Source organism: Sinohyriopsis cumingii, chromosome 7, assembly GCF_028554795.1.
Source record: "Sinohyriopsis cumingii isolate HCF-2022 chromosome 7, ASM2855479v2, whole genome shotgun sequence".
Classification (NCBI taxonomy): Eukaryota; Metazoa; Mollusca; class Bivalvia; order Unionida; family Unionidae; genus Sinohyriopsis; species Sinohyriopsis cumingii.
In genome coordinates this window covers 76,631,457-76,658,911 of record NC_142967.1, presented here as the reverse complement: position 1 = coordinate 76,658,911, position 27,455 = coordinate 76,631,457, and the positions used below count along the sequence as shown (strand labels likewise).

At 35.2% G+C, this 27,455-nt stretch overlaps 1 protein-coding gene across 4 annotated transcripts in view; it reads left to right on the top strand.

The window, feature by feature from the left end:
- Positions 1 to 27,455, top strand: part of LOC149795554 (sulfotransferase 1C4-like) — a 96,998-nt gene that overhangs the window by 48,517 nt on the left and 21,026 nt on the right. For 3 of the 4 annotated variants that reach the window (XM_089965378.1, XM_089965375.1, XM_089965374.1), the window contains 3 exons: positions 10,326 to 10,452; positions 13,093 to 13,187; positions 14,763 to 14,946. In XM_089965378.1, coding sequence (XP_089821504.1) covers positions 10,326 to 10,452; positions 13,093 to 13,187; positions 14,763 to 14,946 — 406 coding nt within the window. The other variant, XM_089965376.1, reaches the window with a different exon arrangement.

The window sequence follows — 27,455 nt, the reverse complement described above, 5'->3', positions numbered from 1 at the left end:
GATGGAAGGGCAATAAATCGACTCCTGAACGAATGGGAGAAAAATATATCCCACGGATTATTGCTTGGGATGAAACATGCACCGTCTCATTAGAAACGTTAAAAATATTTCTTGATTGGTTATTGATAAAATATACCGCTGTGATAATGTGTGGTGATCATTGTCAACCACCACCTTCTGTTGGATTATTTCCACATAGATGGCTCAGGAATTTGTTAGATTATTATGAAGAAATAATTGATGATCATATAGAACTTGATCCATCAAAATGTGCATGCTGATTTTTGTTCGGTGGTGGTAAATCAATTTGCCATATTGCTTCTCGTACTAACCATGTTGCAACAACAGATCGTGTAACATTTGCTGCTTCAGCGAGTTTAGTAATCGCTGCTCTACCCCTCCAATATTCTCGTGGGCTATAATAAGTCGATTCCATTATTTCAATAATCGGTTGATTAATTACTGGCTCCTAATGCTAGTTTACCTTTCATCGCAGAACTTACCAACCAATTAGCTAATGATTCTCTGAACGATTTTTTTTTATAGAATTTAATGCATGAATCAACTTCACATCTGCAATATATCGTTGTTGCTGATCTTTACTTTTATAAGTACATCATGAGCGTGACTTGCTCGATCAATATCATTTATAGGATACTCTCCAGGTCTTGGTTGATCTTGTTTATCAAGTCGCATATCAAGTCGGGTACCAGGACCACAATAATTAGATACAGGAAGATGTTTTTGACCTGGCTATTTAGCCCATGGAGTTCCTGGTAATTTTCCTAATGAAGCAGCGATATCACCACCAATTTTATTAGCAGAAATAAATTTATATTAATTTGTACCACATTTTACACATTTACCAGTAAGTGCACGGTTTTTATTTTTTGTTATTTTTGTTGTTAATCCACTTCTGGGGGTGGATGCTCTATATCCAATACAATATAGATACATATCATTTATTATATTTCTACAACATAGATGTCATTAATTTCTCAGCGACACGAACACTAGAGCCAGAAAAACATATTTCAGCATTACCGAATTCTATCAGAATGATAATAATAGGTCCACCTGGGTCTGGTAAAACGCAATTATTACTAAATTTGATAATGAGATGGCTCAGGTGGGACAAGTTATATTTAGTATCTCCGTCAGTTGATGATCAGATATGTTACGATGTACTTAAAGATTTTAATGAAAATGCAAAATTGTTAAATGAAGATGACATTATTAATTTTATAACTGATATTAATGAAGCACCATCCAAAGACGACCCTGATGGATTTATGAATACTTTAGTTGCGTATGATGACTTTATGCGTGACAAACAAACAAATCCAGCAAGAATATTTTCCCGTGGAAGGCATAAAATACAGATATTATCTATGTTACTCAGCGATATACACACATACCTAAAAAGTGATCAGAGATAACTGTAATATTTTAGCTGTTTTTAATGGAGTTGATACACATACTCTGCGAAATATTCATCAGACTTGGTGTAGGGGGATATGGACATGATTAAGTTCAAAAATGTCTTTTAAAAAGCACAATCTGATCCTCACGGATTAATAACATCAAATTTACACGATCCCAGGACAAGATATTGTGTACGTCTTGATAAGTCATTTGGTTGATATGATAATGATTTAATTATAGCAGCAGAGAGGGTGCGACCTCAGTGAAACATCCAGTGGGTAAACAAAACATACATACAAATTTAAAAAAACACTAACAATAAAGACAAAATAACAAAATAAACTAACCCAATTAGAATAACTCTCTGTAAGTTAGAAGATTTGGTTTCGAGTTATTGACCTTATTTTTTCGTTTTGTTGGAAGCTTTGTTTGTTCAAAACTGACGTTTCAGCAAAAGGTCTGTTCACTCTCTCTGCTGCTTCTGCCTTACAGTTAATACATAGTTTGACAAAAACAGTGTCCGTTTGAAGTACAAAATACACAAGATCAGACGGAGTCAGAAATGTGGCACAGTAGCAGATCCTGTAGAATAAATGCTGCTGTACAAAAGATGTAGCAGTTGTCAGCAGCAAAAAGGGGAAAATATAATCTTCAGAACAGAATTATATGGGGCAAAAAAGTTTCAGAATTAAAAAGTTCAAAATATGGGAGACAAACTGAAGAGAATGCTTTTCCAGAATACGTGGCTGAAAATATCGGTACTGATGTTACGATACAAAAAGGTGGATTTTGGATCAACCTTCTGTATCCAGAACTTGAATATAGTCTTGATGGCCTTGTTTAAAATCGAAGCAATAAACTGATAGGTGTAGTTGTGATAATAATAATAATTATAAAGACTTTGTTTTAGAGAAGTTAATTCGATTAGTTAGAGAACTAATCAACCTTAGGGCCATCTATCTATTATATACAATATATACAGCATATACAGCATGAGTTGAAAAATCTGGCGTGACACTAAATAATTAAGTGATTTTCAGAATCAAAGTGTCAAGCCTGGAACATATTCACAGCATCTGTTAACACATAAACATATATAAAATATCATCCTTCATTAAAAAATGCAACTTTGAAAATGATGTAAAGTTGCTGGAAAGCAAGCTAAAGAGTCCATTGTTTTAGCAGGAAAACACCCATCATATGTAAATGAACTTAATGAAAATATAAGAATCTTTGTTATAATGTTATGAAACGTAGGCCATTTTTAAAGAAATCATATAAATATTTCTACCATGTACAGATGCAGATTTCACTTTGTGGAGTAGACTTTTGTGTCTTTATCATTTGGTCCTCAAAAATAATGATTGTAGAAAGAGTGTTGCCCAATGTTGAATTATGGAAAGATGAATGTTCAAAATTGATAAACATTGATCATTGTATTCTGATGCAGAATTAATTAAAATTATAATCTAAAGTTGACTTATACCAGCAGATATTCAGATTTAGGATTTAAAACTTTGTCTCTGTTTATAATGGTGCTTCAATTTTTAAATTTAACTTATTTGAGAAAGTGCAAGAAGAAAAACATAATTATATAAATACTGTATGATCAATTATTGTACAATGACTTTTTTAGTGGGTCCATGTATAAGCTTATGCCAGTTTTTCATCTTTTTGTAAATTCATACGAAAATAGGGTGTTTGATAATATAAATTGCGCAAGGCATTACAAAATAACGGTACGAAACTGAATTGTTTGCTTGTCTCTTACAGCTTTCAACAATGGAAGAAAACAACTATAAATATAATGAAGTAACTGACATGATTCTTTGTTTGTATTTAATCTATATTGAATAAGTAGTTTTGATTCATATTCTTTGAACGTTTTGAATTTTAATTTTTGTTATTATAACCTTTGTTAATCTGCATGTATCATTTCAAAATAATATAATGTTGTATATTCTTTTTTTCTAATGCACTTGTACACACAAGAAGTTCTAAAACTGATGATAAAGTCGAAATGTTTATAAATTAGTAAGTAACATGCTGTCCTGAAATATTCATGAATCATTTACTTTACAAGAAGAGTTTGATAGTTAACTAAACATCCAGTAATTTGAACAAATTTTCATGCTACAGCCTTAGTGGGAGAGTAGTACTTATGATCGTAAACCTTTCCATTTGCTTATTTGCTCTTTCAACGTGAATACGAACACGCGCACACGCGCAAGCCATTATGACATGATTTCTTCTGAGGTGTCAGTCGATCTGTCTGTTCTAAAAATGGTGGAATGTTCAAATCAACTCTGCGAGACATTAAAAAATCTTTAATCAAAAACCCTCTTTCCGACTCCAAATCTATACGTTACATTTTTATTTGGATACCGTTGTCTTAAACTTCATCAAGGTCAACAGGTGACACTTTTTTGCAAATGTAATCTTTTGCTTGACTCTTTGTTTTGGTTGTTTGCGGTTCTCTCGTCAGCATGTTTAATTATTGATCTGATCTCCAAAGACAGTTAAAGATATGGTTAAATCGATCAACATATATACCAGTGTAAATTTTAAAATTGTTATTGTTTTTAGATAGATTATAAACTTAAAATCTGTTGATGATGCAAGATGTCTTTTTTGAATGACTTCCCCATATTTTTGGAGTCATTGTTTCTGATTCTCCTGTCTGTAACCACAGCACTGATATAGTAGGTGGTTTGTGTCCCGGCATCATAAACAGGGGTTGCTCTCTATATGATGGTCTCTTCTGGTATCTACAAACAAATCAGAAGACTTAAGTAATCAATTTACATGAGCAGAACGTGGAGGAGGTGGTCAGCCAACCACCAAAAGCCCATCCGAGCCTTGGATGTAAGCCTGTTGGCGCCCCAAAAATATGCTTAATTAGCAAAAGGAGATGACGACGCCCAGCTGAATGTTCCATGTATTATTTCATGGGTAATTGTTGTCTATATCGTTTATTTGTTATATTTTTTAATTTGTAATCAGCCACGCCCCCGCCCCGTGAACCCATGGGTACGACATGAACATCCTACTGTTATTTTTTTTGGGGTGGGGTGAGGTGGGTGCCTTGGCAAGTTTCACCTGGGTTAAGTTACGTTTTCGTCAGTTACCCTCTCATTGATATTTCAATATCTTCCCAGCCTATCACAGCTGTCTCCCCAATAATAATATTGTCTTTTTTTTCTTTTTTTTTTTAAAAACGACGACTCCCGTGATTCGAACCCGACTAACGGGTTGCTGAACAAACGTCCAACCCGCGCTAACCTCTAACCTACCGAGCCAATTGTAACAAATATATTTAGGAACTGATATATAAAAATATCCACAGCGACAATAACACAACAGGCGTGTTTAAATCGTGCGTGACTTAATTAAGATAACACTGTAATTTATTAGCATTATTTAAATACCAGCTGGCTTTTATCAATACATCTATTTGTGTCGGACTATACCACTATGCTGCTAAAACGTGTTGTTTATAGGTAGTTGAACTGGATATGCGTCACTGGAAATTCAAATGTTAGCGGAATGCGAAGCATTTCCAGCAAGAGGTTCTGATTGGTCGTTTAGTATGTAAAAATAAATATGGTACATTACTATATATACTGAGATCTTGTCTATCCACTAACCGGTGATGTGTAACTAAATCGTTGTTGTAATAATATTAATAACGAGTGACAGTTAGAGGCAATTAAGAAATACGTCCCATTCCTTGATTCTGTGAAACAAGCAGCTAGAACAACGTCAGGAACCTCAAGTGGAATTAACAGAAGGTACAGAAAATTTATTTAAACAAATTATGGAACTGACTAAACAATTTAGTACAGAAGCTGACGCAACACAAAAAATGTCAGAGACATTATCGGCGGATATTGCTGATCGTCTTCAACCCCCTAAACCCCTAGCAACCTGTTCAGCCACCACCCAGAGATCAACCGCCTCATAAACCACCGCCAAAAGTTAGAACTAACATAATATAAAATAACTGAGAAAGGTATTGCCGCTATCAGTGGTCTAAAGCAAAGGCTTGATATTGCCGCATTTGGATACAGTAGACGTTACAATATGTAAAACATGAACATATTTACAGTCTAAAAACTGCCGATTGGGCCAAAGATTTTAATATATAGCCACTTATATCTAAGGAGGATATTAAAGATTTTAAAATCTTTGACCACGAGGTAGAGGGAGATGTTAAAAGAGCACAGCAAGAAAGGGAAGTAAACGGAAAGGAATGCAATGTCAACTTAAAGAAGCGAAAGAAAGTAGACAATCGGGTGTAAAAACTAGATCTAGAGTAAGAAAAAGAGAGCAGAAAAAAAACACAAAAAAAAAACAGGGAAGGGGCTAACACATGATGTGCAAGCACATCGTTGTCGAAAGAAAACACACCTCTTCAGTAATTTACGATAAACTTTGCCCTATACAATCTTCTCTGTTGTTGATTGACTAGAAATTTTGATTGGTGGAGGGAGCGCCGGCAATAATTCAACCGAAACCATGAATGAAGTAGCTGCATTTTGTCAACGTTTATTTACCGGTGGCGTCATGGATAACAGCGTTTCTTGGGCACTAGCACACGAAATTACCGACGATTACTTCAGTGATTGAACACTTGAATGGCCAGTAACAAAATACCATGATTATACACAATAATCAACGCGGACCTGTGATGGTCAGGGTGATACTTTCAAGATTACCAGTATATAAAATTATCTACGGAGATGGTATTGTTGTTCTAGGTTTATTCAGAAGCGATTCCGATTGCGAAAAATGAGGAATGAGAGCCATCGGCGTTGTTCATGATAAATATATTGGCACTGTTGGTGGTGCCACTGGTAAAGCAGTCTCAACAGTCCGAGAGAGACTCGGGCGATTAATACGATGTAAACAGCATCTGCAGCCAATAAAACCGCCCAGCATCGAAGTGATGCCAGAAAGCTCAGTAAAATAATAAATCAAGCTGCAAACGAGCAGTTAAAAGAATTAACTGGCGTGCTGTCACCCAGACTGCTACTGACAAGACAACAAGCCGCAAAAGAATGACCAAAGGTTTTAGCTTTCGTACCGTCACCTAGCCTTCCACTCACAAGACAACAAGCTGCCGAGAGAAAAAAAAATATAGTTGCAATTGTGATAGCAGGAGTGGCTGGCTAGACGTCGTTTTAGACAACCAATAATATAATAAAATGTTCAAGTGCTGGATGGAAAAGTTAGACTAACAAACTTTTGTTGTAGATGCCAACAATGATGCAATCAATCGTCGGAGAACAACGGATGCTGTCTTTCATACTTTCATAGTTGCAGAAAATCAACGTTGCTTCGGTGGACGATTACCTTACACAGTATTCAGAGAAATGTTGCTGGGTTATTTACATTGTATGTAGCACCAGCGCGGGGAGTTTCAGCACCAAAACACATATTCATAGCGCTTCAGGAAAACGCCCGATCTGGTTCGCAGATACGAAACACGGTTGTATTTGACACACTCGGGATCGATGGAGTTTCTCTGAGAATAAATGGACGCTAAGAACCATCTGAATAACTGTTGCATGATTTTGAGAACAATCATGTTGCTCATGCGTATCATGGCTTGATGACATTCATTGGGCATAATCAGAATATTAATTCTGGTTTTCAGAAATCTCAACTGGATTTTACAACGCTATATCCAATCTTTCATTTCTCACTGAAATTCTTTGATTTGTTCAGACAATCAGTAGTTCACATACATTTTTGAGCTCATGTAGCACGAATACCAGTAGCTGCTGTAGCTTATAGGGCCATCACGTTAATATATTCAGACAAAACAAGTCTGATAAGTTTTGTCAGTCTCACTTTTCCATCCAGCGCTGCAGTTTCAGCTGAATCAGCGTCTTTAGCATGTCAGATTGCATCGCTGTCGTTGCCCTTTCGAACAAGTACAAACGTACAAATGTGTTGCTCAAAGATGTTGCCAGAGGAATGAGAATAGTTTATACACCCGTGGAAAACATGTAATTAAACCGTTCATGTTATATAAATTGTCATAATCAACACGTCAATATCACACTGACACCTAGTCAGATTTAAAAGCTGTAATTAGCTTCAAAAAGGAATTGTGGAACAATGATATCGTTGAATGAACGTCAGCTCAAACACTGCAATGACACTAAGAAACCAAAAACTGGTGTGATTCTTGATCTTTCCGCGAATGCGATTAATGATAAAGCATGTACGGGTGGTATATTCACACACCTAGCATCGATGCCAGCACTGATTGCAGTTGCAGTCGCAGCTGTTGAAAAGTAGCCACACTCGGTGCAGTAAGAACAGTTGTTGGTACAGCACTGAAAAAGCAAAAGGACAAGGTTTAAAAATTTCAAAAAGGGACGGGGTCTAATATTGCGAGGAATTTGGTAAAGTCATGGTCTGCGACTGCCATGAACGTTTCGCTGAAATACCCCATGTCAAATTTACTTGATGCTGCCAGGTAATTAAATATTTAAAAATTCAGAGGTGTTTTGATGTTTGAACAGTTGCCGTAAAAACCGAACCGTGTTGAAATTGGGATCATTAATCTCGATGGCTGTTCTGGTCCAAGTACTCATTGGGATGTATTCAAGATTCATTCACATGGTGTTGTCTATTTTGATTCGTATGGATTGTGGCCACCAAAGTATTTTTTAAGATACTTGAGCAGCAGTGATTCCGTCTGGTATTCAACATTATCAAAGCAGACATTAACGGAGCCATCTGGTCCAGAAGTACTTGTTGTACTTAACTCTGTGTCAAGGTCATAAGCAGCTCCGCATACAGTCGTGCACGAGTACTATAGCGGTCGTTTTGAACAGGTTAATAATTTAAAATGGTAGATATTTACGGATGATTTGTTAGAATTAAGGTCCCCGGTGGCAATGAGTTGTCAAAATATGCAATACGAGATGAATTTGCTGATCTTGTGACGCTCACCGGGATTGACCGGGATGAGGTTGTTGTTTTTCAGGATCAACAGACCAGATAAAAACCAAGACTATTAGGTGGGTGGACAGTATCCAACGAGGTTTAGTATTATAAACATTTCCAAATATCTTCTCTAGTATACAATGCACTGAATTTCTGAGGGACTCGCGGTGCTGAATCAGTTTCTATTGTAATCCTATGTCAACACCATGATATTAAAAATTCAATAACTTAACATTTCTGAGTGCTTAAGATCATACTTATATGTATCAGAATAGACACAGACATGCTGACAGCTTCTGTGTAAAGAAAACCGTGTGACTGGCAGCATTTTATAGATCTACATGTGTTTGACACATGTACTTTGAATATCGCACTAAATAGTAAGGTACGGATTTCAGTAAGGATTCTTTCAAACTCAAGTCTGTAAAGGGACTACAATTATATCAATAAAATAATGTATCTTTTTCATTTACAACTAGCTTAAGCTCTCAAAAGACTCTTTTCTTCTTAACAAATCTTATTGTCGTGATCCTGGCAGCCAAACCCATTTCTAGACTGGTTCCTAGTCTTCGATATTATTAGCACCGCGAGTACTGAAGTTACGGTCAACGACACAGGGAGGGTGTGTGTGATTAGGATCTTTAACGTAGCTTTAAACAAATTTCAGACGTATCGCTACGATGTCTGCAGTGTGGCAGTTTATAGTGATGTCTATTATTGGGGCATCATGCCGCAGACATGTAGCATCATGTCCCACCCAGTCATATTATCCTGACACCAGGCCGACCAGTCCTAACACTAACCTCTTAATGCTGAGCGCCTAGCGAGGCAACTGTTAGAACCATTTTTGTAAGTCTTTGGTATGACTGGGCCGGGGTTCAAATCCACGACATCCCGCTTCCGCATACGAGGCGGACGCTCTAACCACTAGACCACCCGAGCGGAGGGGGGGGGGGGCGGAGGGGACAATATATATGTTCAAACCTTTGATCTTTACTTACGTATCTGTATTTTTTTAGCAAATGCACCTCGATGAGTACTTTCAAAGAGTACCTTACAACGTAAACATAGCAAAACACTGATCTCATTATGCATTTTACCTTTAAACGAGCAACCTCTATCTCCCACACAGACACACAGATAAACACACACACAGACACACAAACACAAATACACACAGAGACACACACACCAATAAACACAGACACCAACACACACACACACACAGATATATATATATATATATATATATATATATATATATATATATATATATATATATATATATATATATATATCAATGAGTGCCTACAGAACAATGAATGCCTATGATACTGAAGAAGCCTCTATTTGTTCAATGGTTCATATGTAAGTGTGTCAAGCCTACGCATCCGCCTTGTAATATTCCAATAGACACATTAAGTAAAAGCGGAGTATTATTTTTCACTCGGCATTGAAGTACATAAAAGTATGGTACATAGTACACCTGCTGCCATTTTTGTAAGGGTCATGATGACATTATGATTGGTCTCCTAATGGTAGATCACCGCACTTCTTGGTCTGATCAAGTACACCAGTATTGTTTGGTGAATTAAGGCTCAGTACAGCTCAAATATCTCCTTTTGTCAGACCTTTGTGACCCTGACCTTTGGTCTTTATATTTTAAATTGATCAATAGTCTAAATTTTATCATCAAGAGCACTATATATGCAGGTTTTATGAATTAAAAATGTAAACAAGTGCTCTGTATGCCTTCATGTGTGCGCAACATGTTCTTTTTTACGACACATGTGACTCGAAAATTACATTTTTTCCCCAGTCCAGAATGGTGATATGATCTTTTTACAATAATATATGCTGTTTATGAATCTCGTTTGATTCTGGTAGACTTATAGATCTTTTCTTTTTTGTTTTTCTTTCCTCCGTTTTTGGGCAAGATTATCTATGTGATGAGGAATCCGAAAGATGTGGCTGTTTCAACATACCACGTGCAGAAATACTTCAAGCAACTGAAGCCGGATAATGGTTTTGAAACATTTTGCAACGATTGGATCGAGGGGAAAGGTAAGAAAATGCCAATGTATAAAACAATATCATTCCAAAAGTATCATCACCACCCTCTTCGTTCAAGCTTACTGTTATGGGGCAATGTAAATTGCTACTCGACTAGACCGTTTCCGTTTCAGACTGGTTTCATGTATACGCTTCTGTGTCATCAGCTGTTCTCCAACATCGACATTTCACGTGCTACTTGAGTACAATTCTTTTCTTTTCTTTTCACGCTCACAAATATTTGTGTGTATATATTGATTTATCAAGTAACAATGGTGATAACAAATGATCTGATGTACGCAAAGGGTTTTATCATTTAGATCAAACAAATTCTCCTTGACTCCGCTAACATTAACGCACAAAAAAACGATGTTTTATTCCAAAATCTGACCCCGACTACTTTGAAGATGGATAAGTGAGAAATACCTTGCATTCATGTAACTGACATATTTTGTTTCAAAGTGTGCACACGCATGCAAGCAAAAATCCGTTAATATATTAATATATATATATATATATATATATATATATATATATATATATATATATATATATATATATATATATATATATATATATATAAAATCTTAACCTGGTGCACCACTTACAAATTGTACACATTTAGCTTCATCCAAAGTTTGTATGGGCAAAATGTTGTTATTAACACTTTAAAAACAATATTTGAATTATTATATGAAACAGTTGCTGATGGTTTCTAATAGAGTAGTACTTATCAACCAACATATTTTTTCCTGACGCCAGGAGTATTTCCTATATAAGTCCTAGAGTTTTGCCCGAAAATGTGAAATCCAAAAAGTAAACATAATTTTACAGTGATCATTCAGTTTATGACAATGTTATTGCCATATTTAGAAAGTGTATTAGATTTTACTGACTCATACATTTAATGTAGAAATCTCTATTCCAAATCTTGCATCCAGTTTTTAAAATATTAAAACGGCGTTTTCTCAATTTTGGCAAATGATACTGTCGTTTCCTCAACCTTTATAAAAAGTTCAAATGCATGTATGCCAAAGTGTGCTTTGCTTAATATAATTATCAACAGTGTAATTAGAAGAAGAGTAGGACGAAAAAGGAAAGAATGATGAAAATGATGAATAGAGGAAACACGTTCTCCCTCATCATCTGTCAATATTATTTTCACTGTGAGCATATTTTTATTATTATTATTATTATTATTATTATTATTATTATTTCATAAAATGTACCTTTCATTTGTTTTGCGTAAAAGATAGTCCAAACGAAAGCGAAATAGTAACTATCAATCAAAGAATAAGCGTCCATCCAAATAAATAGAATATTTTACAAAAGACAAAACAATTGAAAACAAAAACTGTCCAATGCGTGTGATGTCGCATTGTTTGGTACGGTACACAGTACCGATTTGAGTTGGCCAATACAATACAGTGACAGTGTTTACATTGAAATTCCAAAACTAAACATTACATTGTTGCGATATTATTATAAAAAGAAGATTTGATTTGGAACATTAGATTATACAGAAGACGCAAACAAATCTGTTTGAGTCGGACTTGCCATCACATATTTACCGCGTAAATATGCTGTAGTTGGATAAAGTTCTGTCAGTTGGGGAGACAGGTTTATGTCTATATCCTTCTGTGAACAAAGGTGCGTTTATTCACTTCAGTAAGTTCACATTTAAACGACACTTGTATATAGGGTGGATTCTATGCTACAGATATACTGCCCATCCATCCCAACCCCTACCCTCGTTATCATCTAAGCTATACCGGTAGTTTTACTTGTTGTTATTATTCTTGTCTTGGGGATTTTGCCATCTTTTCTTATTAAGAATATGTTATACATGCCATAATAAACCCCGGTGTGAGTAAATTGGCAATACTGAAACAGACGAGACCATTTTTTTCAAATTCCCTTTCGCGAGTCGATTAAAAAGATATTAGCCAAAAATGTTCCATGAAAACAAAAAATTCCAGAAGGTGCGGTTAAAAAAGTAAATCAGTTAAGAAAATACTGCACAATAATTTCATGGGTTTATTTAGAGCAATTATAATCACATAAAGTGATATGTTCACATGTATAGTATCACAAATATTAAACTGCACACATTATAGGCAAAATGTACCGACTATATAGATATATATATATATATATATATATATATATATATATATATATATATATATATATATATATATATATATATAGTTGTATTCATTTAGCTCTAAACCGCTTATGCTTATGATAATCTTTTCTAATGCATAAATTTGTGAAATCTGATGAATTCATTCTTTATAATAAAAAGGACGAATATTTAATTTTTTTTCAAATGAAAACGTTTCGATGTTTTTTGTCTCAAAAGTTGACTTATTCTACTTACAGTTCAGCTGCTTTATTATGAGTAGATCGCACATTATATATATATATATATATATATATATATATATATATATATATATATATATATATATATATATATATATATATATAACAATAATAATAATAATAATAATAATCTACCATGACTCGTGAATTAATATATCAAACGATCGAAAGTGTCATTGAGATTCACTTGGATGGACTGTTTTCACATTTAAACCCATCTCTTTACTATCGATATATTTTACTCTGTTTTGTGCAATTTTACAGTTTATGCATCACCTTGGTGGCGCCATGTTAAAGATTTCTGGAAGCTGCACGGGAGAGACAATATTCTCATCATGAAATACGAAGACATTGTTAAGGTAGAAAATCAGTATACCACTTCTTCCTATGTTTTACTGGATTTAGAATAAAGTAAGAGCGTATTAGTACTATTTTATGCGACTATTGTATGTTATACAACATTCTTCATTCAAGAGTTTCCAGATGTCGTCTATCAGAATATATAAAACTTATTGGAATAACTGATTCTATTATCAAAGGAACACTATAATCTGTTGAACGCCTTTTAATACTACATTTGTGAATCTGTTTTCCAAATTTGAAAATGTTGTTCATCACTTTACTGCATATAATATAGAGCTGGCATGGTCACAGACACCTAAATATTTTATAAGCTATAGAATCAGCCAATACCTTATTTAAAAGAAGGAAGGTCGTTGTTTGGCTGGCAATAATTAATAGACAATAAAAAAAAATATTTTAGAATTAGCCTGAGTATGGGTAACTTGAACCTATACACATTTTAATTTTATCGATGTCACCACGATGCGAAGAATCCAGTCACTTGAAATGAGATGCTACAGAACCATCCTTGGCATCTCTTACATGGATCACATCACAAATGAAGAAGTGCGTAACACCATAACGCGCGAAGTAGGCCAATATGAGGACCTCCTCACCACCGTCAAAAAGAGAAAGCTGAAATGGTATGGCCATGTCACTAGAGCCAACAGTCTATCCACAACAGTACTGCAGGGCAGCGTCCAGGCTGGCAGAAGGAGAGGTAGACAGAGAAAAAAGTGGACTGACAACATCACAGAATGGACCAGGAAAAGTTTTGCGGAGACACAGCATTGGCACATGATCGAGACAAGTGAAGGGAACTGGTCAGATGTTCAGCAGCACAGTGCCTCAACGACCACACTAGGTCATGAGACTGATGATGATGATGATGTCACCACGCAGGTTCCACCGGATCAAAACAGATATCTCACTGGGGTGGTCTTTTATGGTGGCTATCTGGTAGGGAACTTTTTTAAAAATCGAGGGATGCAGCATATAATTGTATTCTTTAAACCAGTTTCCTCTTAGAAAGACCATTCCTAACATGTAAGTCTGATTACCTCAGTGTATAGTGATATGACTCAATAATAACGCTACTGTCGCTGGGAATCGTGTTCTCTTTTGTAACTGATGCATTCATTCGACAAAGGACCAGAATAAATTATGCATAAATAATTTCTAATCTTTTACGGCCGTTTTGGCTAGATCTGTTTGTTATTTAAGAATTAAGTTATTTCTAGTTGTTTTAATTACACCACTGATTATTGTCTCACTGGATTTTAAAAACACGAATCTTCGAATTCCTTTTTAAAATGAAAATTTCTCAGCTTACAAAAGTGGAACTATATGACTGAAATTGTCGAAGTCTTTTAATAAAGATGCACAGTCTTTACACCAAAGTTTATATAAAAATATTGCCTTTTTTCCCAATTTTTCCAAGTGAAACTTTAATTGTGGAAAATCATTTTCAGGCTTCAAAAGAGTAATTGCGACACCACAATATTTTTGCAGGGTTCACAAATAAAAGTGTTGCTGACATGGAATAATTATTATGACAGTAAAATTAGATTGTCTTACACTCTGTTTTGAAGGACATGGGGGAAGCTGTGATCAAGATAGCCCATTTCTTTGGGAAGACCCTGACTGACGATCAGGTCAGCCAAATTGTCAACCATTGTCAGTTTGATAAGATGAAGACCAACCAGTTTGTTAATGGCACGTGGATCGAGCGTTACATGCAGGTCAACGAGGAACATGGCTCAATTATCAGGAAAGGTAAAAACAAATCATATGTATGTATGTATGTATGTATGTATGTATGCATGTATGTATGTACGTATCTATGTATGTATACATTTCATGTGCTAGAGTTTCTATTCTCTAATATAGGTGAATAGGTAGGGCTGAGCTGAAACATATTTTATTGTCATATCTGAATTTGTACTACATCATCATCACAGGCATTTCGCCAATAAGAATGCGCTTTCTAACTCGTTCCGTTAGATGATTGACCCATTTTTAATCCCTTTAGATCTTTTACTTTGATTTTAAATGAAGATTTATGTTTGAAAAGTAAATGTGTATTGCTAATAAAATGTTGATATTGATTCACATAATTTGCCAACGATAATTTTTAGTAATGATGTATTAAGGTGGATATTCTTCTGGTGAAATGGTCTCTTATACCCCAGCTGCTTCGCAACTTTCTCCATTTAACCTTTTCTTAGACCATGTTTTGGATTATAGTACATGTCATTGAGGTAATGCAGCAAGGATTCAAGTTCGTTGATGTTTTATGGCATAAAGATACGTCATCTAAGTTATAACTGGTAATAACAATTGCAATAAATGTACTTACCTTTCTGCATTTTGAATTTTCTCAAAATGCTTTCTAAGTTATTTCTGCTAATCAGAATTACACGTGTTCCAAAAACTGATACACAGCTCTAAATTGTACTGCACTTTAAAATACATTTCCAACAGATATCACATTTCAGGGGAGAATTGACTGAACTCCATAATGAATTTAATTTGATAGTCCCTAAGAAACAATATTTAATCATACATGTTCTCGAGAATTCCATTTAAAAGAATTTCATATTATTATACCTTATAATTCCTAACTATCAATGACAGAAGAGAAACACGTGTGCACTTCGCTTCAAGGCCAGTTCTTCAGGACTCACGGTATTAATCCAGTCCCCATAGTAAACCTATGCAAACACCGTCATATTACAAATTCAATGACTTAAAATTTCTGAGTGCTCATGATCAAACCTATATTTATCAGCATAGATAAAACCTGGATGTCAGCTTCTGTGTAGAGGAAAGGATATGAACCACGGCATTTTGTGAACCTGCAAGTGTTTGAAACATGTGCTTTCAATTCCGCATCAAAGAGTCAGGTGCTCATTTTAGTAATAAGTGTTCCAAACTTAACACTGTTAAAAGACTGAAATTCCATCAATATAACAATGTCTCTATTTTTTTCACTTAACTAGGATAAGCTCTCAAAAGTTTATTTTTCCTAAAACAGAACTTACATAATTAACCAATCCTGGCAAGCCAAACCCATATCTACTTTACACCCATTTCCAGGCTGGTTCCCATTTTTCCATAAAATTAGTACCGTGTGTCCTTCAGCCACACGTAGATAGCACGGAATCGACTCAGCTCACATCTCTAGTCCATCACAACTAGCTATGTAGAATTAACTTGGATGGACAGAAAAAAACCTCTCTCCATTCCAGATAAACTTGAATAGCTACTCTAAGGCGCACTCATTCACATTGTGACTCTAAAGTGTAATTTTCAGTAGACCAAAAATGAGAGTTCTTTTTCAAAATAATTAGCACGCGATACGCTACAAAAGTTCAAAGGTAGCCGGGCGGTGCTAAGTGAGCATGAAAACTGTTACTGTGTTTTAGATGAAGTACGGTTGTCTATTTACATAGAAAAACAGCAGAAATTCACTTATTTAGTGTGTCCTTTTTGTTATTCAGCCTTAGGAAGAAAAGCAAATGAGTTTATAATAAAATGGTTACTACAATTATATAGGAAAAAATGAACTCATTTTTTCTGAGCGATACTTCACGCCTTACGTTGTGCATTATAGCTCAGAAAAACTCGTTCATCTTTTCCCGTACACAAATGCAGTAACTTGTAAGTACAAAGCGTTTTATATTTCTTCCATCGAAATTAAATATATCGACCGCTTGAAAGTAACAAAGCAGGTATAACATAACAAATATTCAAAACGTTTGGTTTATATCTCATATCTGTAAACAGGGAGAGAGAGAGAGAGAGAGAGAGAGAGGAATGCAGTGCGAGCAGAACCTTGTTATTAGATAACATTTTCATTGTATTGACATGTTGATCAAAATATTAATTGAATCTGAGATTTGGAATACTATATTGTACTATGAAAATAATTGCAGAGAAGAAATCATTCAAGAAAATATTTTATTGTCCCATATATTTTAGCCGGATAATCTACTGTTTCAGTCATTGTTCTTAGAGACAAATTATCCGAATTGTAAATTGATTGAATGTTTATAAGTACAATTTTGTGTTATCTGGAGCTTAAGTTTAAAAGACCGTACTGTTTCTTGGAATTTATCCTTTAAATGTATTTCATCTTGTAAATGAAAATTGATTAGGAACCATATATCTAACTCATGTAACAAAAATCGTCACTCTGTTACACTCATACATTACCTAGTGGTTAGAGCGTCCGCCTCTGATGCGGGAGGTCTTGGGTTCGATCCTTGACCGAGTCATACCAGAGACTTACAAACATGGTACTAATAGCTGCCTCGCTTGGCGTTCATCATTAAGAGATTAGTGTTAGGACTGGTCGGCCTGGTGTCAGGATAATGTGACTGGGTGGGACATTATGCTACATGTCTGCGGCATGATGCCCCAGTGCTAGACATCACTATAAACTGCCACGTTTCAGACATCTTAGCGATATGACTGAAAAGTTGTTAAAGCTACGTTAAAAATCAAAATCACATCACATCACAACACATCACATCACACTCATACATTAGATACGTTATAGATGGCCTTGCTCGCTTATCACCATATTACGACTCTATGGTGTTAAACTAAGTAATAGAAAAGAGCAAACATCAACAAGTTTTGTAAAATTCAATAAAAATATGTATTTTTCTCGAGTACAAAGTAAACATTTGAAAAGACCTTACAGCATTGCGAATTAAATCCCAGAGGTCCACAAAGTTCTGTCACCAGTCCTAATGAATAAAGTTCTAATTACCTTCCAGTGGTGTTCGAAATAATCAAACTCTTGATGTGTTGATGTGTTTGTGACCTGAATATGTGCCAACAGTCTTTCGAGGAATCACAGTTATGTAATCTAGGATGTCCGTGTATGAACTAACTATACTTCCAAGTTAATGTTTCTGTCCAAGAATATTATTTAAGAGTACTTTGTATTTCCAGAGAATAATAACCTGAATATATAATTGCACCCAAAATCAAATACTGAACAAAAAATTCAGATGATTGTGCTAAAAATATTAAATGCAAGGATTAATAACTTTTCAAGTAAACAAGATTATATAAAAACGAATTAAGACAAAACAACAGCCAGAATGAAAGGTCCAAAGTTCATTTCTAAAAATTTCTAAGCTGTAAACAAATAAAATCTGTTACTAAAATTTGAATAAAGAATGTGGTAAACATGAGGTACAGCAAGTTCTTCATGGGAGAATACCAATGTCATGGACCCAAACCCAAAATAAACATCTGTAACCTTATTGACAATGATTTAACCCACACTCATAAGGAAAGTTTTGACTATTTATTCTTTACACACCATAAGTAAAATAGCATAAGTTTTTCTAGTCAGGTATATCATGAACTAGACTGTAGACAAGATCAAGTCCAAAATACAATTTTTCATAACACAGAATCATGGAGGAAAAACAGACAAGCAATACATATATATATATATATATATATATATATATATATATATATATATATATATATATATATATATATATATATATATATATATAATATCTTATTACACTCATACATTAGATAAACTATAAATCACTTAGTTTGCTTATTATGGGCAAACTTATCTGAAACGATTATATCTATTTCGCAAATGATATATACCGTCAAATGTTTGGTACTGAAAGTCTTTGAGTTTTAAATCTTTATTTTTTTGCAAGAATGTAAAGAAATATTTTCATGTTTGGATTAACGTTATGCAAATTAATATACAATTCTTGACATTCTGACATATGCTATGCATCAGAATCGATTTGTTTACTTTATTTATTTTAATTAAAGTTGACACATGTATTGCTTATTATCAACAGTTTTATTGAATACCATATAGTTTTCCTTTTTTACTATTTGTTTCAATATTTTTTAGAAGTTTTCTTTAAAGATTAAGTAATTTCCTATCATCTTAAATCTTATTTTTTTCAGACTATTGAAGGTCGTAATCAGTTAACAAATCCAAAACATGTCGTATACTGTTCAAGTACCAATTTTCAAACAAGCCGTTCTCTGTATAGAGAAATTACACTTGTAACTAGTTGTCAAAATAGAATCTCATATAAAGAATCAATTTTAGCCTTATCGATAAAAATATGAGCGACGTTTAAAAACATATTCTCATAATGGATTTTGCATTGCTTGACTAACATTAAAAATATATTTTATACCAAGCGTCAATTGTTTTGAGACATTCGTCATGTGCCTCCTACGGAATCATGACTAACACCGAAGAAAGATGGATAATTAAAAAATTAAATAGCTCCGAAACCCCAGTCTGCAAAGCCGATGGCCTAGTTCTAGAAAATATAAACAAAAGTAAGGTGAAAGGTTTTACGATTTAATAAACAATAGCACATTATTCAACAATTATATGACAATTTTTCGACGCAATTTCTTTTAATCAGTACAAAGATCTATTCAAATTGCTAGTTATTTCATCACGCGAAATTAAAGGTGTGTGTTTCGCTCCAGTGTCCCTTCTATGTTACTCATCTACAACTTCCGCCTTGTATCCCAATTCGATACTTCCGGTACCCTTGTTCTTTTCTCCGGCCCTGCGTCTTCGCACAACTGCTTATTCTCCCAGCCCTGTGCCTTCGTTCAACTGTTCTCAACATCTTCTCCTCTCTCTAATCTTCGGTTGGCGCCCTATTCCACCCATAAATCTTCTTGTGGATTAGAAGGAACATACAATTTTGTCTCCTTGCTCAATCACACGAAAATTAACACACTCTCACAGACCTGTCAACAGCATAATTGTAATTAAATCATTCGGTCAACTCACATACTCACATCTAAATAGTCCATACACGCTTGTTCTATAATAAAGGCTATAAAAACAATAATAATATCACGACTTCTAATATATACACACATATTTCTAGTTCTCGATATAGTAAATTATCAACATCAACAATATTCCTACGCATTTCCTACCGTACAAATTATAAAAGACAAATACAAATATAAAAATGCCTAATTATACGTGCACAAGGCCATCAACGCCTAACTCTGCATAATCCACAACTATATATTTAAATACAAACAAGTACGAGCTCTAACACAACTCACTTTTAAATTCAGTTATAAACAGAAGATTAAATTTCTGCTAAATTAAATGCACATAATAATGTACAAATCTTACAAAATCTAATTAGGAGAGTGAGACATTCGGGTGAAGACATTTTACCTTAGAAGCCTTTGTTCCAAATTTCTTCGGAAGTTCCTAGAACTCTCTATTTTCTCTCTTTTTTACGAGTAAACAATTTGCTCTCGGAGTACCGTGTTGTTTCTTCAGTCACGTCAAAACCTGTACTGACCCTTCCAAAATGAATGTAACAGGATAATGTCCGGCTGCTTGAGGAACCCATCCTAAATTTGACTATTTTAGTTCTGATTGGATTCCGGTGCTCTTTGAAGACTGCCTGGGTTAGAAGTACTGACATGTTATAATGTCTGGTTTTCCGGTCTCTAAGCCTAAGTCGATCGGTGACATTACTGGCTGATTTCTGACCACCGTGACTAGGTTATCTTTGAATTAACCGCGAACTTGACTGTGACACAATGGCTAAGTCAAAGCCAGGTAGTTTGTTTGTCTCAGAATCGATCAGAAGTCGAAATATTATATAACACGTATAGACATTACCCAAAGTACTTTGAATTACGAATTCTATCAGAAGACATTTGTAAATATTAGGCAGCAATGTTTCAAACACAACGTGACAACATTTAAAGTTTGAAAATGAATCCATTTCGGCTCATTTTCAAATACTTGTCGCAGGGAAATAATTTTCAGAAAGTTGAAAAGAACACTGAAATCAGTTATTTGTAATCCACCCACTTGCTTTTACAGTTATTCTACGTTTTATTATATGTGGGCCAAAATTTTATAACAATTTAGGATGAATTCCTCAAGCAGCTGTACATTATCCTGTTACATTCATTTTGGAAGGGTCAGTACAGGTTTTGACGTGTACAATTTCGCTTATAAAATCGAATAGTGGATTCGGCAAATAAAAATAAATAAATGGGTAAATCTTAAACAGCCTACAGATCTTGCATCTTCTATTTTACTAGGAGATATTGGTTCTCTTTTAATCCAATTCTAAATATATCTTCAATATATTTACAAGTTTCCTTGAAAGTTGGTTCCAATATAATAATAAATATTTGTTGAGAAAGACACTTCCTGCAACTTATCCACGAGTTTCTCCAAGTCATTTTTATATTTTCACATAATTTCATCTTCAATGCTGATATATACTATATAACTTGTTATTCAATACTCACATTTAAGAATCCAGAAATTTCATACATCTGACCCAGTGTTTCTAAAGCATGTTTTAGAGTCTTCTGGCAAGTCTGAATATACTTGTGTGCCATCAATGTATTGACCTATTTGTAAATTTGTTTCGGTAATTGGCCATTACGTTTATGCTTTTCAAAACAAATTTCGTTTCAAAATGACATCACATGACAGAAAAAAACTATGGTGAGACTGCATCATCTTGCCTGAGGCCTCTACTAAATTTAAAAAACAAACAAATTGGACAACGATCCATTTTGTAAAATACAAGACTCCGCCTAATGGTAAAACATATTAACTATATATATATATATAATTCCTAAAATGAAATAAATCTAAACAGTTATCTCTAAATTACTAGAAGACAGCTTTTTCAAAGTCAGTAGTAAGCACTAGACCTGAAATTTCTACCTTGTATTAATTGGATTACAAATTAGTATACAGCCGTAGAATCAATGTACTGGTTGGATAAACAATAAATAAACTAAACATTTTGAGATACGTTCGCTGCCTAGTAACTGAATTTTATTTTCCAACATTAGTAATTTAACAAAATTAAATCGATATAACATATCTGACAGAGAATATTTTCATTTATTTTGATATCTCGATTTTATCTTTCAATCCACAAATACCATATGTGCTCTTAGTGCGAGGTTAAGTTTTAGGTGCTATTCTATTTTCCAAATCAAACTTATTTTGTCAGTATTTCTTTTCTATCATAGTATATATCTCTAGATTTTATCTCACCCTTCTGTCTTTTTATCAACAATTTATGTAACTCTACCTTCTTTAATTTCAAATTATTAGTGTCTTACTGTGTTTGTTAAATAATTGGACATTTTTTGTAAGTTATTTTCCATATCAGCTTGATTTTAGTTCCTATGTAATATGTGTATCTTCTAGGGGTCCTGCTGTATTACATTTTCTCTTATTATGACATACAGAAATCGAGAGAGGTGATCATCAATATTAAATGTTATATCTGGAAACAAATCTACATTAGTTTTCATCAGTAGCTCATTATTCTCTTGATGATGGTATCTAAAAATCAAATATCACATATTTTAAAATTATTTAGAATAGATTTATATATTATTTGTATTTTGATGTAAAATTATTAAACGGCTAACAATCTCTACAAATTTCTTGAAATGTAACTCAAGTTTTAAAACAATGTAAGAGTGATTGCTTCCACATCTTGGCAAAATGTCGCGAAAGTAAGGTATAAAGTCACCAGATATAAAAGTATTATCTAATCTTGCTCATGTCTTCTACACGTATAGAGACATTCACTTATAATCCAGTTTTAGTTCTCCTATCAAATTTTAAAACTACATTCACGGCATTACATTTGTTGACACGCATATACGTTTTATAGTCTAGATCAGGGTCTATAACTAAATTCCAATCATCAACAGTTATTATTTTTGATCATTCTCTAAATCGTCAGTATTCAGTGTCAACCATGTGTACAAAAATAAGATTATGATTGTTATTGCTATAAAGTGTGATTAAATTTAATTCTAAGGTGGACGTTGCTACCCTAGGTTGCGTTGTTGGAAAAGGCACTTAGCATACATTTCCTCATGATTTTGTGGACGTTGCTTCCCTAGGTTATGTCTTTGGGAAATTCACATATCATCCATTTCCTCATCTTTGTTGTTAACATTGCTTCCATTGGTTGTGCTATTGGGAAAGGCACTATAATCCATTTCATCATGTTTGTTGTGGGCATTGCTTCCCTAGGTTGTGTCCTTGTGAAAAACACTTTGCATCCATTTCCTATTGTTTGTTATGGACATTGCTTCCCTAGGTTGTGCCCATGGGAAAGGCACTTAGAATCCATTTCCTCATGTTTGTTGTGGACTTTTCTTCCCTCTGTTATGTCTATTCGAAAGGCACTTAGCAGCCATTTCTTCATGTATTTTGTGGACGTTGATTCCCTAGGTTGTGTGTTTGGGAAATTCACTTATCATCCATTTCCTCATCGTTGTTGTGGACTTTGCTTCCCTAGGCTGCGTTCTTTGGAAAGGAGACATAGCATCCCTTTCCTCTTCCTTGTTGTGGAAATTGCTTCCCTAGGTCGTGTTCTTGGGAAAGGCACTTAGAAGTAATTTCCTCGTGTTTGTTTTGGACATAGCTTTCCTACGTTGTGTTATTGGAAAAGGCACTTAGCATCCATTTCCTCATGTTTGTTGTGGTCACTGCTTCCTTATCTTGCGTTCTTGGGAAAGGCACTTAGCATCTAACAGTTGTTGTTTTTGATCATTCTCTAAATCGTCAGTATGCAGTGTCAATCATCTGTAAAAAATTTAGATTATCATTGTTTGGACTATAAAGTCTGATAAACAATATTTCTAAAGTGGACATTGCTACCCTAGGTTGCGTTCTTGGAAAAGGCACATAGCATCCATTACTCATGAATTTTGTGGACGTTGCTTCCCTAGGTTATGTCTTTGGGAAATTCACTTATCATCTGTTTCCTCATCTTTTTTGTGGACTTTGCTTCCCTAGGCTGCGTTCTTTGGGAAAGGCACTTATCATCCATTTCCTCATGTTTGTTTTGGACATTGGTTCCCTAGGTTGTGTCCATTGCTTTCCTAGGTTGCGTTCTTGAGAATGGCACTTAGCATTCATTTCTGCAGAATGACAGAAACATTCATATGCTTCAGGGTCCGTCAAAACAATTTTTAAAAAAAACAGACACAAACTAACAAAGACAGAAAGAAACCCACACACCTACCAGACAAACAAAACAAATAACCCCCAAAAATACAAGAGAAAAGAGAAATAACACAAGACCCCCAACCCACGAACATACAGGCACACAGGACAGCATAACACCATCTAACCATACAATTGTGGGTCTTGGTAAAGATTGCTTAGGTAGAACTGTGTGTATTAGCAAAACAAATCTGATAGTTAACTTCTGTCAGAAGATCATGTTTGAAATAATTCTCTAATGATATTTTACATTTTTATATTTTCATCCTTGATAGTAGTATAGTGTGGCGATATAGCGACAATGGGAACATACATAACAGGGCCCCTGGGGTGATATAGCGACAAGATTTATAGCGACAAAGGGAAATTAAATGACAGGTAAGGTGAATTCCCGGTACTGACGATTAGCAACAATGTAGCAAGGGGCTGACCTCATTCGTAACAAACAGCGGGGGTAAAAAACTCAAACGCTTAGGGGGAACGGGACTGGCCGGAAAGAGACAGATATAACACAGACAACAGACAATAGATAGTATGCAAACAACTATACAACTAACTAAAAAAATGTTTAGGCAAGAAAGCAACTCTTTTCGAGGCATATGAGTGGCCCTGAAAAGGGTATTTGGTTTTTTGTTAACAATATTCCGTTAACATAGAGGGCATCGCATTGATCTTCTCTTCCTCAAATTTCTTCTGACTTCTGGTCCGTAAATGAGAACTCTCCTCAAACAGCATTGTCTCTCCACATAAATTCTCCTTTTACAAACACTCGTATCCGTGATCTGGATAATTTTCCATGATGATTTCACCTACATCTCTAAGTCCGTACGAAGCAGCATCGACGATACGAGATTAGATAATTCTAGGTTTGTCCACATCTTGTGACGAGAACAGTTGAAGAGAATGAAGTGAACGGGTTATATATAGTAGAAGAGTGGATCAAAACGGATTGAGTTTATTCACCAATCCAAACACGCGTTACAAAATTCAGTCACAACACGGAGTCGATCTTCCAATCCGAAGAGAGCAGTCTTTTACATCACATTCCCTATAATGATGCGCTAGCGTCTGTGCGAAGTCAATCCATGAGACACATTTTTCAAACATGACCGAACCTAAGAAGATAATGAATTGGGGCGCACCGGCTGTGGAGTCGAGAAGCGATGGTATAGCAGCTGCTACCAAAGTCAACACAGACCTACTTCTAGAAGAGGTCAGTTTTAATTGGGATTTAGTCGATTTTCTTTATTCTCAAGAATTTGTTCCGGTACCACTACCTTCGCCACCTTTTCCTTCTTTATCACACGTCGGGGATTTTAAACAGAGACAGAAAGAAGATTTGGAGAAATTTTTACAACCGCAGGAGGAAGCAGAACAAGCTTTTCACCTTTAACAACAGCGTGAAGAAGATGAGGCAAGAAGGAAACGACATGATGAATCAGCAGAGAAGAAACAAGGTCTAAGAGGGAAGGAGGACAGTGAAAGTGAAACGGTAACTGTACTCTTAGACATTTTAGCAGAATTAAGGAGTCTGAAACAAATGTATCAGACTTCTTTGTTACGACCCAAGAGAAAAAGACCTTCCCGAGCCAAACAACCCAGCCCTGTTACTACACCTGCAATACCACCCCTAGTGATTTCTACCAAATCATTGACAGGAACCAGTCCAGAAGTAGTCATTGGCCGTGGCAAAGGTTTAAGACATTTAAAGATGACTACATCCTGTTCCGGATTTTGTTTTTTAAACAAGCATATACCAAACGGTCCTTTTCAGAGCCACCCACTTCCCTCGAAAAGAGATAGTATTTCAATTGCCAACATCAATTAAAACTCAAAAACCCTTTTTTGCCCATCATGTACGTCTGTGAATGTTTGAGTGAGTGCGTGAATGTAGGTTCTTATTCTAAAAATCAAAACCAATAGACACTTACGTTTTATGCCTGGTCTATTCTGGTCCAAATTTTATAATCCAATACACAGCGCAATATAACACTTTAAAAAGTTGATAGGCTTCTTCTGTGTGTTCACTCTCTCTGTTGTTTAAATTTCTTCATTTTCACAAGTTTTTCCTCCACTTCGTCATCACTTTCCCCTCGTCTTCTTTTCCTCTCATTGTTCTCTTTCTGAACGTGCCTAGGTTCTTCCTTTGGGATGGGTACCTCTTCTTCTTCCTGTTCTGAACCCTTCTCTTCAAATGCTCCTGTTGTTTTTTAGAGCAATCTCAAGACCAATGTTCTTTTTCTTGACAATGATAACAGGTATCATGACTTTTGTCTCTTCTAGCACCTGTTTTGCTTTTTTGACGGGCTGGACACTCTGAAGACCAATGCCTTTTCTTCTTAAAGATACAGCAAGTATCTTGACTTTTATTTCGAAAGGAGGGTGAGTAGTCCGTCGGCTTGTCTGAAACATAAAATTCTTTTGACACCTCTCAAAGCTCTGATCAAAAGTTCGATCTTTGTGGGCTTGGAAGGGAAGTCACATACCCTTTATATATATACGCTGGTCTCACATGGATATAAAGTGACCCATGACGTTGAAAATTTAGTCATTTGACTTTTCAGAGTCATGATGAAACAATCGCATAAATTCATGGAGAAATGAGAAGAAAGTAAGAGGCAGAAACGTGATTTATCGCATCGTACAGTAGCTGAAATTTTGGCACAAATTCATGCCAGTTATTTTGAAGATGACATGAGTGAGCCAGAATCCAGACCCAGAGATTCTACACCCAGCAAAAGTTCACCATTAGTAAAACCTGAAAAGTACATTCGAGAGACGGAAAAGCGCTCCTCTAGAAAATTTAGAACTACGGCTAGCAAGATAATGGTGAAGTTTAAGGTTTTCAAGTACAACGTACTGCTGGAGAAAGCAGAAGAGTTCATCACCGATGTGTGGGATTCTTTGCTAACCATGCTGAAACAACAATATGAAGCTAAAGAAGACGACCGCTTGAGACTTTCCATTCTTCACGACAGGTTAAAGTCTCCCGTTTGGATCTAGTTTAGCAGCTCAGCAGAATTACCACTTTGCAAAGTCATGGACAGGATTCAACATGTGCAACAATCCAATGACAAGTTTCACATCACAGATGGAAAAGCCACACTGTTCATGACCCACATCTCTCTCCCCCAGGGGATCGGACAACGCAGAAAAGTGTTATTGGTGGAAGATTTTCATAGCATCAAACGTAGCCTCGTCCAAATTAACA